The sequence below is a fragment of the Trichechus manatus genome, unplaced genomic scaffold (assembly GCF_000243295.1).
Source record: "Trichechus manatus latirostris isolate Lorelei unplaced genomic scaffold, TriManLat1.0 scaffold00021, whole genome shotgun sequence".
Classification (NCBI taxonomy): Eukaryota; Metazoa; Chordata; class Mammalia; order Sirenia; family Trichechidae; genus Trichechus; species Trichechus manatus.
The window spans coordinates 20846918-20861990 of NW_004443957.1; the positions used below are offsets into that span (position 1 = coordinate 20846918).

A 15073-nucleotide genomic window follows, 5' to 3' on the forward strand; every position below is an offset into this window, starting at 1 on the left:
AAGTGTTTTAGAATTTCGTGTTCGCTTGTGTGCTTTGTTTGCTTGATACTCATAGATATGTAAAAACTGGCTTCTAAAACACAGCAGTTGAACAGTGGAAGACTATTTTCTGCCTACTCTGGAAATTGAATTGAAGACCTTTTTGTGTATTTTTTTTTTCCTTTGCTTTTTTGAATTCTTTATGTGAGCCACAAGTCTTAAGGATTTGTGATTCCTTGTGCCCGCCCCCTATTCCCAGTTGCCATCCTGGGGAAAAGGCATTTTTACATTTCAGAATGAATTTGAAATAAAACCAGTTTCTTACCTATTCACAGTATGCCACAATTCTCTGTTTAGGAATTAAAGGGAAGAGATTTTTGTTTTCTTCCATTATTTTCCCTATGTAAGCTGTTTGATGTTGCTTTACAGTAACACCCACTTTGAATTATATTTGTTTGTTTTGAGCATAAAGGAGTGGAAGTTGTTTTGGCTCTCACCATTTTCTCTGTAATCTGTACTCTGAGTAATTCTGGGCTTAGGAACTCTTGATTTTACAGTGACAAATGAAAACTTTCAGAACACCTTTGATTATAGGATTAATACTTCCAAGAAGTCTTTGCAGTGACTACAAACTGCCTCCCATGCATATTTTGATGGTGGACATAAGGGGAATCTTTTTGAAATGTCTGCTTTGTGGCCCAGCCACATTGACCAACGTCACATCCTAGAAAATGGTCTAACCATATTTAAGACCCCGAGATCCCTGTACTACTTTTTTTTTTTTTAATTTTATTGTGCTTTAGGTGAAAGTTTACAGCTCAAGTTAGTTTCTTACTCAGTTATGTTTGCCTCTCTCAAAAAGACTTAAAAAAAAAAAAAATTTGCCAAGTCATACGTAGTGCGTCGGATTTATAGATTTTTCTAATGTTTGAAATATAGCAGTGTTTTTGGTATGTTTAAATGTAAAGTGGTATTTATAAATCTGTGTCCGTAATGGAGACCCTAACATGCCTCATTCAGAAACCAAGGATTTTAATGATACAATTAACTGGTACGTAGAACTCAATTCCTAATGAAGAACTGACAGTGAATTCTGAAACTGATAATGTATATGAAAGCCCCATATAAACATAATATGTTGTTTCTCTTTTCAGAGTTTTCTTAATAAATGTCAATTTCCAGTGTTTAAAGGTTATAAGTTATTTTTCACTATTTGTTAACTTAGGAGCTTGGGAAATGATCCGCTTAGCAGAGAGATCGGACCCTTTTATCTAGAGTCTTTGAAAATATGTTTTAGAAAATTATGTAGCCTTTAAATAAACCTTTAAAATGCTGACACGGGAAAAATACATAAAGTCAAGGTTATGTAGAGATCATTTTCATGGCTTATCAGTGTTCTGGTTTCATTTGTATAAAAATAAAGTCTGAAATATCTCTTTAATTTACAGCATTTGGCCCTGGCTAATTTCTCTTCTAAATAGTTTCCATCCCCATGAAGAGGATCTCTCAAGTACAAATGGTAAGGACTACCCTAACCTTGTATTGTTGATGTTGTTATCCATCACTAATGGTAAGATTAAGGCCAGAGCAAAACAGGTTTTTAGTGTTAAGTGTTTGGCTTAAAATTCTATATCTCACACTGTACCTCACAAGAGACTTTGAGCTCTACATTAAGTTTAGAGGTAAGGATACTGTAACATTGTAGACTTTTGGAGAGGTAATATGGCAGCATATTCTTCTGTTTAGCTACATTTGAATAGACTTAAGGAGTCCAGAGAGTGCAATATCTTCAAATTCTTTCCATTTTCTTCCCTTCCTCTTCTTACCATTGAAAAGAAAAGGAATTCGTGAACATTACTCATCAAAGTATAATACCTGCTTGTTGTAGAAAATTTGGGACATACAAAGAATACAGATCACCCATAGTTCCTCTATATGGAGATACTTTGTACTGTTCATATGATAGTATATCTTCTTTGGTTTTGTTTTGTGTGTGTACATAAACACACCTTCATATGATTGGTATCAGATAGAGCTTTGAACCTGCCTTTTAAATTTAACATTATATTGTTAGTATTTTCCTTTGTCATTATACATTTTGAAAGCACGATTTTTACTGGCTACATGACATTCTATCCTGTGGAGGAGGCATAATACACTTACTCATTTCTCCATTGGTTTAAAAATTTCCCAGTTACAAATCTGCACTGAACAACCTGTAATTTGATTCCTTTCTGACTATTTTCCTTCCCTTAGATCAATGCTTCTCAAGTGTTAATTTGCAAATGAATCACATGGGATCTTGTTAAAATGCAGTTTATGATTCAGTGGGATTGAGGTCATGCCCACGACCCTGCCTTTGTTACAAGTTCCCAGGTGATGTCGGTGTTGTTACTCAATACTTGGAGTAACCAGAAGATAGCTGATCTGAGTTTTGGGATTACTGGATCCAAGGTTATGAATTTTTAAGACTGCTGATTTCAAAAAAATCCATCATACCCAGCCTCCTCAGCATTAGGTGCATGTCTAAGGTAGCATACAGAGCTTTGACAGGTGAATTATTTTATCGGAGTTACTATAGATAAGAGCAGAGAACTATGAGCATTACAGATCGTTTCTTTCTGTATAGAAGATCCCGTTTTTTTTTTGTTTTGTTTTTGTTTTTCATTTAATGAGCAGAATTAAAATGTTTACAAATCTTGGTTTCAATCCTTCTCTAGCTACCCCACTTCCAGAAGAGTTTGAGTTACAAGGATTCTTGGCTTTGAGACCTTCTTTCAGGTGGGTGGCAGCTGAAGGAGGTTTACTTCATTACTGGTGATTGCAGCATTCAAATAACAGGAATCAGGCTTGGGTTTAGAGGAATCACTGATCTGTCCCAGCTATGTCTCATTTTCTTAATAGCACCTTGTAATGAAAGATTGTTGATGTGAAAATAGATTTGTATATGTCATGCCTGTTATTCCTGTGTAATATTATTACTAACTGCTTAAAAAACAAAAAAGAAAGGGGGAAAAAATTTCTTCTCCAAGCGATACACACTGAATTCCACCTTTTATACTTTTCTTAAAATTAGAGGGTAAATGTTTCAAAAATAGGGAACAGATGTAATCCAGAGGATATTGCTTGATTTTTTTCTTATCAATAGTGATGATAAAGCTTGTTGTAAGCACTGAATAAAGAAATCATTGTGTGCTTCCCTCAAACCAGTCATCAAAGCTCGTACCTCAGATTAGCTTGAGAATTAAGCCAGAAACCCTCTCTTTACTTGTATTGCCATCTCTTGATCTCTGGAAAGAGTTCTAAGCTCTCAGTAGTAATTGTTATAGGAATCGCTCTCTTCCACAGGGCACATTTCATAGCAATTAGAAATTAAACATTTCTAGAAAATGGACATAAACTCCAAGAACATAAGTCATATGGAAGGAAAATTTAATGAGTTTGTAGCCTTTAGAGATTTCTGAGTATTCCACTCTCCATCATTAACCCCTTATTAACTGCCTCACTCTGAACAGATGACCTAACCTTTCCATTTCAAAGACAGACAGCTTTCTCAACTTCTACCCTCCCTCTAATCTGTTTTCCAAACATCCTTTGTCTCTTTCCCTCCTGTTTCTAAGGAATAAATTCTTAACTCCTTTTCAGGTCTTACCCTTCCATGTAGGCCATTGATCCCATCCGTTACTACCTCCCCAAGAACCTTGCTTCAGCTGTTATTCTCTCTCCGTGTTTTATTTCCAGTATATATATATATATATCTATATATCTATATCTATATATATATGTATAACTAATTACTTCCGTTTAGCCTGATAACATTCAGGTATGCCTTATTCTTTAAAAATAGAAATTCACAACCCCCCTTTCTCTTATGTTTCCATGTCTTTCTCTTCATCACCAAACTTCTGAAATGAGTAGAACCTTATGGACTCTACTTCACCTTCCAGTCATTTCTCAGCCTACTGCAGTTTAAACTATCGGTGCCCTTGTAGTTACCGAATCCCAGTGACTTCTTTATAACGTTTATCCTATTTAATCTTTATTTAGCACTGAATCTTTTGACCCCCATCCTTCACGAACTCTTCATTTTCTTAGCTCTTGACATCACTCCTCTTTTCCTACCCCTAACACTCAGTCAGTTTCACTCTTTCTTTTGTACTACATGCCTCTAAATAGTGGTGTTCACCAAGATTGTTTCCTTGCCTTTCCTCCCTACTTTCTGCATTCTCCCTGGTGATCAAACTCATCCATGTCTTAAGCTTTCATCTCGTGGATGGTCAGCCCCGGATCATCAGTTCTGACTTCTGTTTGAGTTTGGACCTATATTTCTAATAATCTGACCTCTTTATGCATTTCAAACTTTAACATGACCAAAATTGAGCTTATATTTTCCTGTTTAGCCTGCAAAAAACACTTACTGCTATATTTCTTACTTGTGCTTGTGACATTATTCACCTATATGACCAAGCTAGAAATCTGAAAATTTTTTATTTCTATTACTCTTTCTCACCAAGTCTTTGTAATTCTGTGTACAAAATGCCTATTAGATCTATCTCCTCTCATGCATTTCACCTTTGTTAAGACTTTTATCACTTTTTACCTGGAGTATTAAAAGGCTTCCTAATTAACCTCCTACTTAGAGCTTCTCTCCTCCTATAGTCCATTTCTACTCTGCCTCCAGAATTATATGTTTAAAGTATAGAACTGATGATGTGCCGTGACAAATATGAAAACTTCAATTTATCCACCCTACCCCACCCCAGTTGCTCCAGACTCTTGTTTGATGTCCAAGTTGTGTCACTGTCAGGCTCTTAGTTTTTCAGCCTTATTTTTTGCCACTACTATCCCCTCCCCACCAGTACTTACATACATACACACAGCATCCTATTCTGGAGCTCTATGTTTCCTCCAGACCTTTGTTCATGCTATGCCTGGAACATAACCTCTTCCCCCAACTCCGTTTACTAGCTCATTAAGCACTTACCCATACCTGTAAAGGTCTAACTTGGGTATTAGTTATTTTGTGAAATCTTACCAGACCTTATCAGAAGGAGCTAGTACCTTCTTTTACTATGCTCTCTTTGCATAGTTTTCGTTATAATACTTATCACACTGACAAATAATTATTTGTCCTTAAAGATTGGGACAATTTTTTATTTGTGTCATCAGTATCTAGCCTACTGCCTGGCAATTCTTAGATGCTTTGAGAGGAGGGGGAGATTGTTGTTTCATAAGGAGAAATCTAAAATAACCACTATTGAAAAAATTAGTTTAACCTTCTAATGTCAGTGAGCTTTTGCTCTATATACTTAATGGTATTTATACTTTTTTCCGGTTTAGAATGGGCCATCTTAAAAAGTGGATAGACTAGTACTGTTTATCAGAATAGGCATCTCAGAAGCTCAGCATTGCCATGGTCATTTCAAGCAAATTACTTAGATTGCAGGGTTTGTATGAAACTTTACAATGAAAAAAGAATCTTTACTGATAAAACATTGTGCTTTAGTTGAACTCCTCAGAAAGTGAAGTATAAGTAAAATTATTACATTGATGTAATTATTTTGCATATTGTCTTTTCTACTTTGCTTCATTGTATTTAAAATCTTCAGGAATTAAAAATTCAAACAAATACAGTTAATTACATCAAGCTGCTAACCTGTTTGGGAAATATCTGCAGCCATTACAGTTAATCAGGAGTACTTGGTACATATCTTTTTTTGTTGCCTGGGAAATATCTTTAGCAGTTTAATTTTCTGTAATTTGCCATGTCAATTTTAGGAACTTGGATTTTTCCAAAGGCCACCAGGGTATTACAGGAGACAAAGAGGGTCAGCAAAGACGAATACGGCAGCAGCGCTTGATCTCTATAGGCAAATGGATCGCCGATAATCAACCAAGGTATGGCCACGGAACTTCTGCTCTTCTCCTTTTAATCTTCTTATCAGATATGTGCATACACACACACTCCACATATATTTTAGGCTTTTGTATAATGCTGTTAGTTATGAACCCCTGAGTCAAAAGGTTGATAAGTCTCAACATAAACCCTTAACTATTTACCTTCAGTCATACCATCAAATTCTGACCCTAGTTCTCTAATTGATAAACATCTGTGTAAGTCTAACTACATCGTATGTTCACAGTAACAGTGATTTATGTTGGCAAGAGTGTGGTGGTCAGTTTAAGTCAGGCTAGACCAGGAACAGGTTTCAGTGGCTGTAGTGGAAGGAACACAGGTTTTGGTGTCAGGTTTGACTTCAGTTTCTAGTTATGCCATTTCTCAGGTATGTGACCCTGGGATCTCCCCAGTAGATTATAACCTTTTCAGAAACAGTAACTTACCACTTACTCATTTTTACATTCAGGTTCCTGTCATACTGTAGGCACTTAACTGGTTGAATGCTTGAATTAACACCTGAGCTTCAATTTCCACACCTATAACATAGGAATTATATATAGCTCCCATGTAGGGCATAAGGGCCTCGGCCAGTGCCTTGTGTTTAACATGGTCCATTAATGTAGCTGTAATTATTAGAAAACATCGAAAGGCCAGGGGAATGTGTTTGGTAATGTTAATTGTGATATGAGAATCTGAATTTCTAGATAACTACTTTTTGTGGTACCTGAATTCATATTTTTTTATGTCTTGCTGTTTCCATAGTTTTTAGAACCAGGAATACATTGACTGTTGGATCCATACACAGTTCAGTTGTTACTGTTCTTTAGGTTTATGTTTTTCATATATGGATTTATTTTTACTTTTTTAGGCTGATTCAGTGTGAAAATGAGGTAGGGAAATTGTTGTTTATCACAGAAATCCCAGAGTTAATACTGGAAGACCCTAGTGAAGCCAAAGAGAACCTCATTCTGCAAGAAACATCTATAATAGAGTCACTGTCTGCAGACGGGAGCCCAGGACTGAAATCAGTGCTATCAACGGGCCGAAATCCAAGCAACAACTGTGACACAGGGGAGAAACCAGTGGTCACCTTCAAAGAGAACATTAAGCCACGAGAAGTGAACAGAGACCAAGGAAGAAGTTTTCCTCCCAAAGAGGTGAGAAGGGACTATAGCAAAGGAATAACTGTAACTAAGAATGATGGAAAGAAGGACAACACCAAGAGGAAAACTGAAACCAAGAAATGCACCTTAGAAAAGTTACAGGAAACAGGAAAGCAGAATGTGGCAGTGCAGGTAAGCTGTATTTGAACTATAAAGCAGGTAGAGGAAGGCTCACACAAAAGGCAAGGTTTTTCATTTTGTTCCTAAAGCCTTGAGAATGGGCTCTTGTGGATGCTTCAGTGCATTCTCTGAACGCATAGGTTATGTGCAGAGCTATGGTAGAAGCTTACTTCATCAATTCTTGGAAATTTTAATATGAGTGAAAAAATCTCAACCTGACTGACATTCTTTGTCAGTCCCACCAGTTTAAGTGGTTTGAAATGACCAGTTGCAGAGCCGTCAATTCCACAAACATATTTTCTCTGAAAGATGTAATTCCCACTTGTTAATGTGTAGTGGGTGAGTTGAGATCTTGTATAAATCCAATAGAATTAGGAGTATATTAAGCCTCTGATAGGGTTTTTTTTTTTTTCTCTCCTAGATTTACCATACAAAATTATTAAGTATATTCTTGGAAGAAAATAAGAGGCTCTTTTCCTCGTCATTTGTACCTGTCCGAGCCAGTAATAGCATTATACCACTTAAGTGTTATCCTGGCTCATGGGAACTTGTAAAGCAAGAACCCAGGTCTCTTGCTGGGAAAAAATAAACACTGCTTGGTTATTCGTGACTGGGTTTTTCCATACCTTTCCAGAGAGATACAGATGATATCATATAAACAGAAAAGAGTCTTTACTCTGCACTGGTAATTGATTTTATTTAAACCATTGAGTAAGTACTTTAGTGACCATGTGATTTGTTAACACATTTTGGCAGATGTATTTGTTTGCAGTAGACATGAGGAACTTTACATTGTTGAAGACTGTTTTCAAATAAACAGTACTTTCAGTATAGTTCCCTAATGGGATTTTTTGAGAAAGGGAGAAATAAGAAAATAATAGCTTCACTTTAAGATTAATAGTAGGGAGAGAAACAGAAAAAAAACATGCTAGAAATTGAGAAAAGACATGAAGAACGATAGGTGCTAGGGAAAGGAAAAAACCAAAGGAACTAGAAAGCCAAAGGATCAGAGCATTAGGGTTAGAGTCCAGTGTTTTTCCTGCCTGCCCTGCCTCCATTCTCTGTAACTGCCTCCCAAAAGTCCAGACTGAAAGTAAAATCATTGTTCTGGTCCCTCATCTAAAATCTGTCCACAGATGATTAAAGAAGCCAATACATCACCACCCTCTGAACCTCATCCCAAATTTGCTATAAATGCTGCCTATTTTTCCTCATTTTGTCTAACTGAAAAGCCTTTATCTGGAGCACATGGCATCTGCTTCTCCATATATCTGATCTCAGGGCCTGTTCGTTCCTGCTAAAAGTATCCTTATTTATTCTGAGGGGTGGTAGGGCTGCAGAGTGGAGGGTGGATAACTGACCGGTGGTACACCTGCGACTGCCCAGGTGAAATTAAGCTGAGGGCCAAAGATCTCTCACCTGTGGGTTAATAGTTGTTATTAATTCACAATTCATCTGTGCTAATTAATGATTAGAATATAGAGTGCCCTGGGCCCTATAAATAGGTGGCTTGAGATCATAGGCAACTTTTTAAGTCTTTTTGGTGTCACATGTCTCATTTGTAAAACAAATGGTCTCCAAGGTCTTTTTCATATTTAGTATTTTTATGATTCTGTGCAAGCAAAATTCTTACATTAGTAAAACTAAGCCCTTATATCTTTATTGGCAATTAAATTGGTTTTGACTTTTCCATTTTTAAGTTAAGTGAATTTAAATATTCTCAGTGTATACTTTTTTTACATAATGAGATTTTAAATACTTAAGAGTAGGTGCTTCTTTCTGACACATTGATTTTCAGATTATTATAGATAGTTTTGCTTCTGTTGGTCATAGGTAAAATCCCAGACAGAACTAAGAAAGACTCCAGTGTCTGAAGCCAGGAAAACACCTGTAACTCAAACCCCAAGTCAAGCAAGCAACTCCCAGTTCATCCCCATTCATCACCCTGGAGCCTTTCCTCCCCTTCCCAGCCGGCCAGGTAAATGTTTTGTCGTTCTACTTGATCCTGTCTATGTAGGAATTTGTATTCATTCATTGAATAATTCATACTGCATAGGAGTGATATTACTGCACCATAATGTTAAAAGATAGAAGGAAGCTCTGTGTTCCCTAATGCTTATGAAGTTGTTTTTGGTTCATTGCTCTGTAGTTTATATACAAGTGCATATTTGTTAACATAAAGGAATTCCTGTCACTAAACATGATCTTTAAGAAGCCACCTTTAGAGAACCCTGTTTATTTTCATGGATAGAAGAAAAGTAGCCAGTGGTCTGTATTTAGTTCTTAAAATTAATTGAAGTTAAAGGTTTATACTATTGGTTGATTCCTTACTCTTTATTATTTGTAAGAAGACATCCCACCCATTTAAAAAAAAAAAGATGACTTTGTTTTTTTTCCTTTTCTTTGCTGTATTTCTTTAAACTAAAGTTATATTCTTCTGTTTTGAAGGGTTCCCGCCCCCAACATATGTTATCCCCCCTCCTGTGGCATTTTCTATGGGCTCAGGTTATACCTTCCCAGCTGGTGTTTCTGTCCCAGGAACCTTTCTTCAGCCTACAGCTCACTCTCCAGCAGGAAACCAGGTGCAAGCTGGGAAACAGTCCCACATTCCTTACAGCCAGCAACGGCCCTCTGGACCGGGGCCAATGAACCAGGGACCTCAACAATCACAGCCACCTTCCCAGCAACCCCTTACATCTTTACCAGCTCAGCCAACAGCACAGTCCACAAGCCAGTTGCAGGTTCAGGCTCTAGCTCAGCAACAGCAATCCCCTACAAAAGCTGTGTCGGCTTTGGGGAAAAGCCCTCCTCACCACTCTGGATTCCAGCAGGTAAGCTCAGCTTGGTGTACTGCCATGCTGAAATGGGGCTGGGGTGGGGGCTGCAATTATTCAGCATTTGCTCAGTTAAAAATACTAAAGCTTTGAGACATTTCTTGCTTAGATTTGTAAGGAATATGGGACTAGAAAACTATTCTCTGTGCTGTTTAGGGAAGTTCAAATACTTTTCTTCTTACCTTTGTAAAGGATAATAGATTAGATCTTAACTACCACTTTTTGCCATTAATCAGCTTTATAGAAAAATATTTTCTGTAAATTTCTTCTGTTTGAACAGAAACTGGAAAAGGGAAATTGAACTGTAATCTTGATTAAGTGCTAAATAAGATATGGCACCAACCTTAAATACTATCATCCCCATAGCACTTGAAGCAGGAGGGGGAAAACACACACATTCATTCATTAAACCTTGTAAATAATTGGATTGAAAGAACATGAGTTCAGCATCCTTAATCTGTTCCCAGAAAGCTGTGTCTATTGAAAAACGCAAAAGATAAAACTGCTACCTTGCCTAGGGTTTTGTTGGTTGTAAAATTCCGCAAGTTCATTTTGTGATTTCTGAGCATTGAATGTAAGTAACATTACATTTTATCCTCACTTTGATGACAGGCATCTCTTTTGTAGTATCAACAGGCAGATGCCTCCAAACAACTATGGAATCCCCCTCAGGTTCAAGGCCCATTAGGGAAAATCATGCCTGTGAAACAGCCCTACTACCTTCAGACCCAAGACCCCATAAAACTGTTTGAGCCGTCATTGCCACCTCCTGTAATGCAGCAGCAGCCTCTAGAGAAAAAAATGAAGCCTTTTCCCATGGAGCCATATAACCATAATCCCTCAGAAGTCAAGGTCCCAGAATTCTACTGGGATTCTTCCTACAACATGGCTGATAACAGAGCTGTAATGGCACAGCAAGCAAATATAGACCGCAGGGGCAAACGGTCACCAGGAGTCTTCCGTCCAGAACAGGATCCTGTGCCCAGGATGCCATTTGAGGTGTGTGTTCTTTCCTGTCACCAGGCAATTTAGAGATAGGTCTGGGACTGCATATCTTTTGTAAAGCTCTCTCTGATACATTAGTACTACAGAATGCTGTTGAGTAACTGGAGCAGCTCTTTAAAATTGCACAGTATGTTTGAGTTTAAGGAGCTGAAGAATTCTTTAACTGATTTTGAACTGTGATGGACTGGCAGAGAAATTGTGTGCAGAAATCTCTAACACAGCATGTTTGAGAATTAGACAAAGAGCTCCTCTCAGTTGGGCTGAATCGTCTGAGTTTAGAAATAGGTTTACCAAGCATTTAAACAAATTGCTTTCTGAGAGGAACAAAGTCAGCCAGTTATCTTGGACAGTGGAGCTCCTTTTCCTTGCCCTTTTTATCCATGAGAAACAGGTGTGTTTGTAACTTCCGAAAACAGTTTGTTTCTCTATTTTGTTAGCACGTGATATGCTAATCCGTTTGCTACTTTGCATTGTTTTACTCACTAGCCAAATTAACCTTTTATATTCTGCTCTGTTTCTCAATATTTTCGCTGCTTTCTGTTCTGTCTTGGTGTTTCTTTACACTGTGCTTGTTTCACTTTCCTCTTTGCGTAATCCTGTATATTTCACTACTGATTTCTTTCCTGTCTCGAGTTTAGTTGCCTTCATCATCCTAATCATGCTACTTACACCTTTGTGCTTTTCTATTGTCATCCCTTATTGCATCTTACTGTGATCGTTTCTGTCACTAGGACCCCAAGAGCTCCCCTCTGCTTCCTCCGGACCTGTTAAAGAGTCTGGCTGCCTTGGAGGAAGAGGAAGAGCTGATTTTTTCTAACCCTCCTGATCTTTACCCAGCTTTGCTGGGGCCTCTCGCCTCTCTTCCTGGACGAAGCCTCTTTGTATGTATTTGACGTAATTCTGCTGCTTGCACTAACCTGAACTTCTTTCCTGAGATTTTGTAGTATTTGAAATAAATTTCTTCTTTCTGAGGCTTTCATTCTTTACAGAATTGATGGTCCAAACTAACCCTAAATGAGAATAGAACATGGCAAAACATTTCAGACTCCATACCTCCCCCAAATCTTAAAGTCACAGCTTGGTTGTATGTGTTGTCCTGAAAGCATCCTGCAGGGCTGGTCACACACAGGACATGATGCTGGCAAGTTAATTCACTTTTCAGGTGGCACTTCCATCTGTACCCAGATTTTAAGTGTCATTTAATCTTGCTTAAGAACAGCAAGATTTTTCCTCAGATGTACACAAAATATGAAAGGAAATAAGTTCTGGATTTTTGTTACTAACCTTATTAAACAGTATGTGGCTCTCTTCTGTTTGGTTGTCTGAACCCAGGAAGAGTCCTGATCTAAATTCAGAGCCTGATTCATAAACAGCATGAGAAAAATCAAGGGGATTCTATTTGTAAACATGGTTGGACTGCCATGAATGACTGAATAACTAGGGTGACATAAAATCTAAGAATTTATTAGTGGTAATCTTTTTTAAAATGATCTTCCAGAACCCAGCCTGCATTCCAAAGAGCGTTGTTTTGTACTCTTTTCAGTGTTTACATTATATTTTATGAAGGGTGGAGGAGTACAAAAGATGGGAAGAAAGACTAGATGCTGTGAGGTTTTTTCCCCTCCCTCACTCCATCTTAATACGTAAAAAGATTCTGAGTTTTACTTTCTTGCTATTTCTTTCCCACAAACACATAGCAAGAAAATGTAAGATGAAGGTGCACCCCAGGAGAAATAAAAGCTTAATGGCTATCATAACAGTTGCCACCCCTGGCACTTGAAGTTCCCTTAAGTTAAGAATTTGCCTGGGTGAGTGGCAGTAGAAGGCCCCTTCCCCCAGCAGAGATAACTGCTCCTTTAGAAACTAGAATAATAGTAGTGCCATGACTGAGTAGAGCTTGTAGGAGGAGTCCAGCTGCTGTACTGTTGCCTCTGCATGTTGGCCTTTCTTGCTGCTTTGGCTGGGGTGGCGTGAGGGACCTAGTGTAGTGTCTCAGTCCGCTTATTTCCCTGTCCCTTGGTTCCTGGTGCTTCCACCCCTCCCATTGGAAATGGAGCTGATGGTGAAACAGATGTATGGGTTTTTTGTTTTGTTTTGCTTTTTTGATCTATTTTGTTGCATGTTTTAAAATAACAATTTAAAAAAACCCTTTACCGTAGCCATTACTATATTTAACATTGTCAGCAATATAGGGTGTGCAAAAGTGCTTTGCATGTAGTAGGTGTTTAATAAATGGTTTGTTAACCAGCTATTAAATGACAGTGAACATTATTTAGCTTTTTTATTTTTCTAATAACTTTCTTAGGGCCAAATAAATGGAAGCTTGACTTTTAGCAACTGTTTTAATACATACCACAAATAGAGCTGCTTAGGAAACATGTTAACAAAATCAGTTGTCGCATTGATGTGAAAGGTTTTAAGTCATTAATTTCAGTGTTTTAAAATTGGGAGGAAAAAACAGTGCCAGAACAGCTCTTCATCTTGTTTTGAGAGTGTTTTAAGTGGGACTGTTAACAAGGGGAGGAGCCCTGGTGGCATAGCGGTTAAGTGCACACCTGCAAGGTCAGAAGTTTGAAGCCACCAGCCACACTGTGGGAGAAAAGACCATAAAGATTACAGCCTAGGAGACCCTATGGGGTAGTTCTACTCTGTCCTGTAGGATCACAATGAATCGGAATCAACTCGAGGGCATGCAACAACAATTAACAAGGGGATTCCTGAGGTTCATGCCTAGAAAATGCTCAGAATTGCCATTGTCCAGGGTCTCTGGTCCCTGCCAGACAGTCTGTGCTGGATAGGATACACCAATAAAGGAGGGCTCTGTCTGACTCACCTGTTGCATATGGACTTAGCTAGTTTCATGGTATTAATGGATTTGAATTCCTATCTTCTAAGCCTTATATCATATACCACAGGCCCTTGTGGTATAAGTATGCTTAAATGGTGGTCTTCTACTTTGGTTCTATAGTATTTTAAGATTAATGTTAGAAAATAGAAGACATAATGTAACTGCCTTTTTTTTTTTTCCTCCCCCTCGGGGCTCTGAAGAAGTCCTTATTGGAGAAGCCCTCGGAGCTCATGTCACATTCATCCTCTTTCTTGTCCCTCACCGGATTCTCTCTCAATCAGGTGGGTAAACAGTTAAGACTCCTGCTTTGTGTTTTTATTGGAGGCTATAGTAAAGAGGATCCCTGGTGGTGCAGTGGTTAAGCACTTGGCTGCTAACCAAAAGGTTGTTGACAGTTCAAATCTACCAGCCGCTCCTTGGAAATCCCATTGGGCAGCTCTCTTCTGTTCTGTAGGGTCACTATGAGTCGGAATCAACTTGACGGCAACAGGTTTGGTTTTTTGGTTTATAGTAAAGAGGGAGACAATTCAAATTAACTTAGCACATTTGAAGTTGAACTTTTTTTTACTGATGTTTTCTTTCCCATTTTATTTTAGTGTATCTGTTTTTCTGTTTCCTTTCCCTTCCATTATTAGTGTCTTCCAGATATTTGATTTTACCCTGTCTCTGATCGAAATCCTTAGGGCTTTGTTGTTCAGTCAAAGAAATAATTTGCATTTTTTAACCTGGGTGATTTTTATAGAGCAAAATAATGGGTGAGAAAGCAAAAGGGAAAATGAGTTTGACAGGAAATTTTTTAAAAACAGAAAGGAACAAAAGCCTTCAGAAGTGTGTCATACTAAGAAAAGCTTAAGTTTTATCAAATGTCCATAAGCATTGCATTTTCTTAAATCTCTTTTCCTTGGAGTGAGTTTATAACTTGGCTGTTTATTGTGTTGCAGGAAAGATACCCAAATAATAGTGTGTTCAATGAGGTATATGGGAAAAACCTGACAACCAACTCTAAAGCAGAACTCAATCCCTCAATGGTCCCCCAGGAAACATCACTGTACTCGCTTTTTGAAGGGACTCCATGGTCTCCATCACTTCCTGCCAGTTCAGGTATTAACTGGTCTTTAGACTGTAGACCCTGCATTTTCTGTGCACTCAAGCTGATTAAGAGTTACTATGCTTCTGTAATTATTTATATATATATGTGTGTGTGTATATATATATATATATATAT

At 37.9% G+C, this 15073-nt stretch overlaps 1 protein-coding gene across 3 annotated transcripts in view; it reads left to right on the forward strand.

Annotated features, from left to right (window-relative positions):
- The window catches only part of SMG7 (SMG7 nonsense mediated mRNA decay factor), a 101030-nt gene that overhangs the window by 81138 nt on the left and 4819 nt on the right, over window positions 1–15073 (forward strand). For 2 of the 3 annotated variants that reach the window (XM_004372903.2, XM_023728116.1), the window contains 9 exons: window positions 1428–1498; window positions 2700–2760; window positions 5758–5877; window positions 6747–7035; window positions 8995–9139; window positions 9610–9992; window positions 10623–10994; window positions 14049–14129; window positions 14790–14949. In XM_004372903.2, the coding sequence (XP_004372960.1) occupies window positions 1428–1498; window positions 2700–2760; window positions 5758–5877; window positions 6747–7035; window positions 8995–9139; window positions 9610–9992; window positions 10623–10994; window positions 14049–14129; window positions 14790–14949 (1682 nt within the window). Of the gene's footprint in view, window positions 1–1427; window positions 1499–2699; window positions 2761–5757; window positions 5878–6746; window positions 7174–8994; window positions 9140–9609; window positions 9993–10622; window positions 10995–11731; window positions 11882–14048; window positions 14130–14789; window positions 14950–15073 lie in introns of all 3 variants that reach the window. The other variant, XM_023728117.1, reaches the window with a different exon arrangement.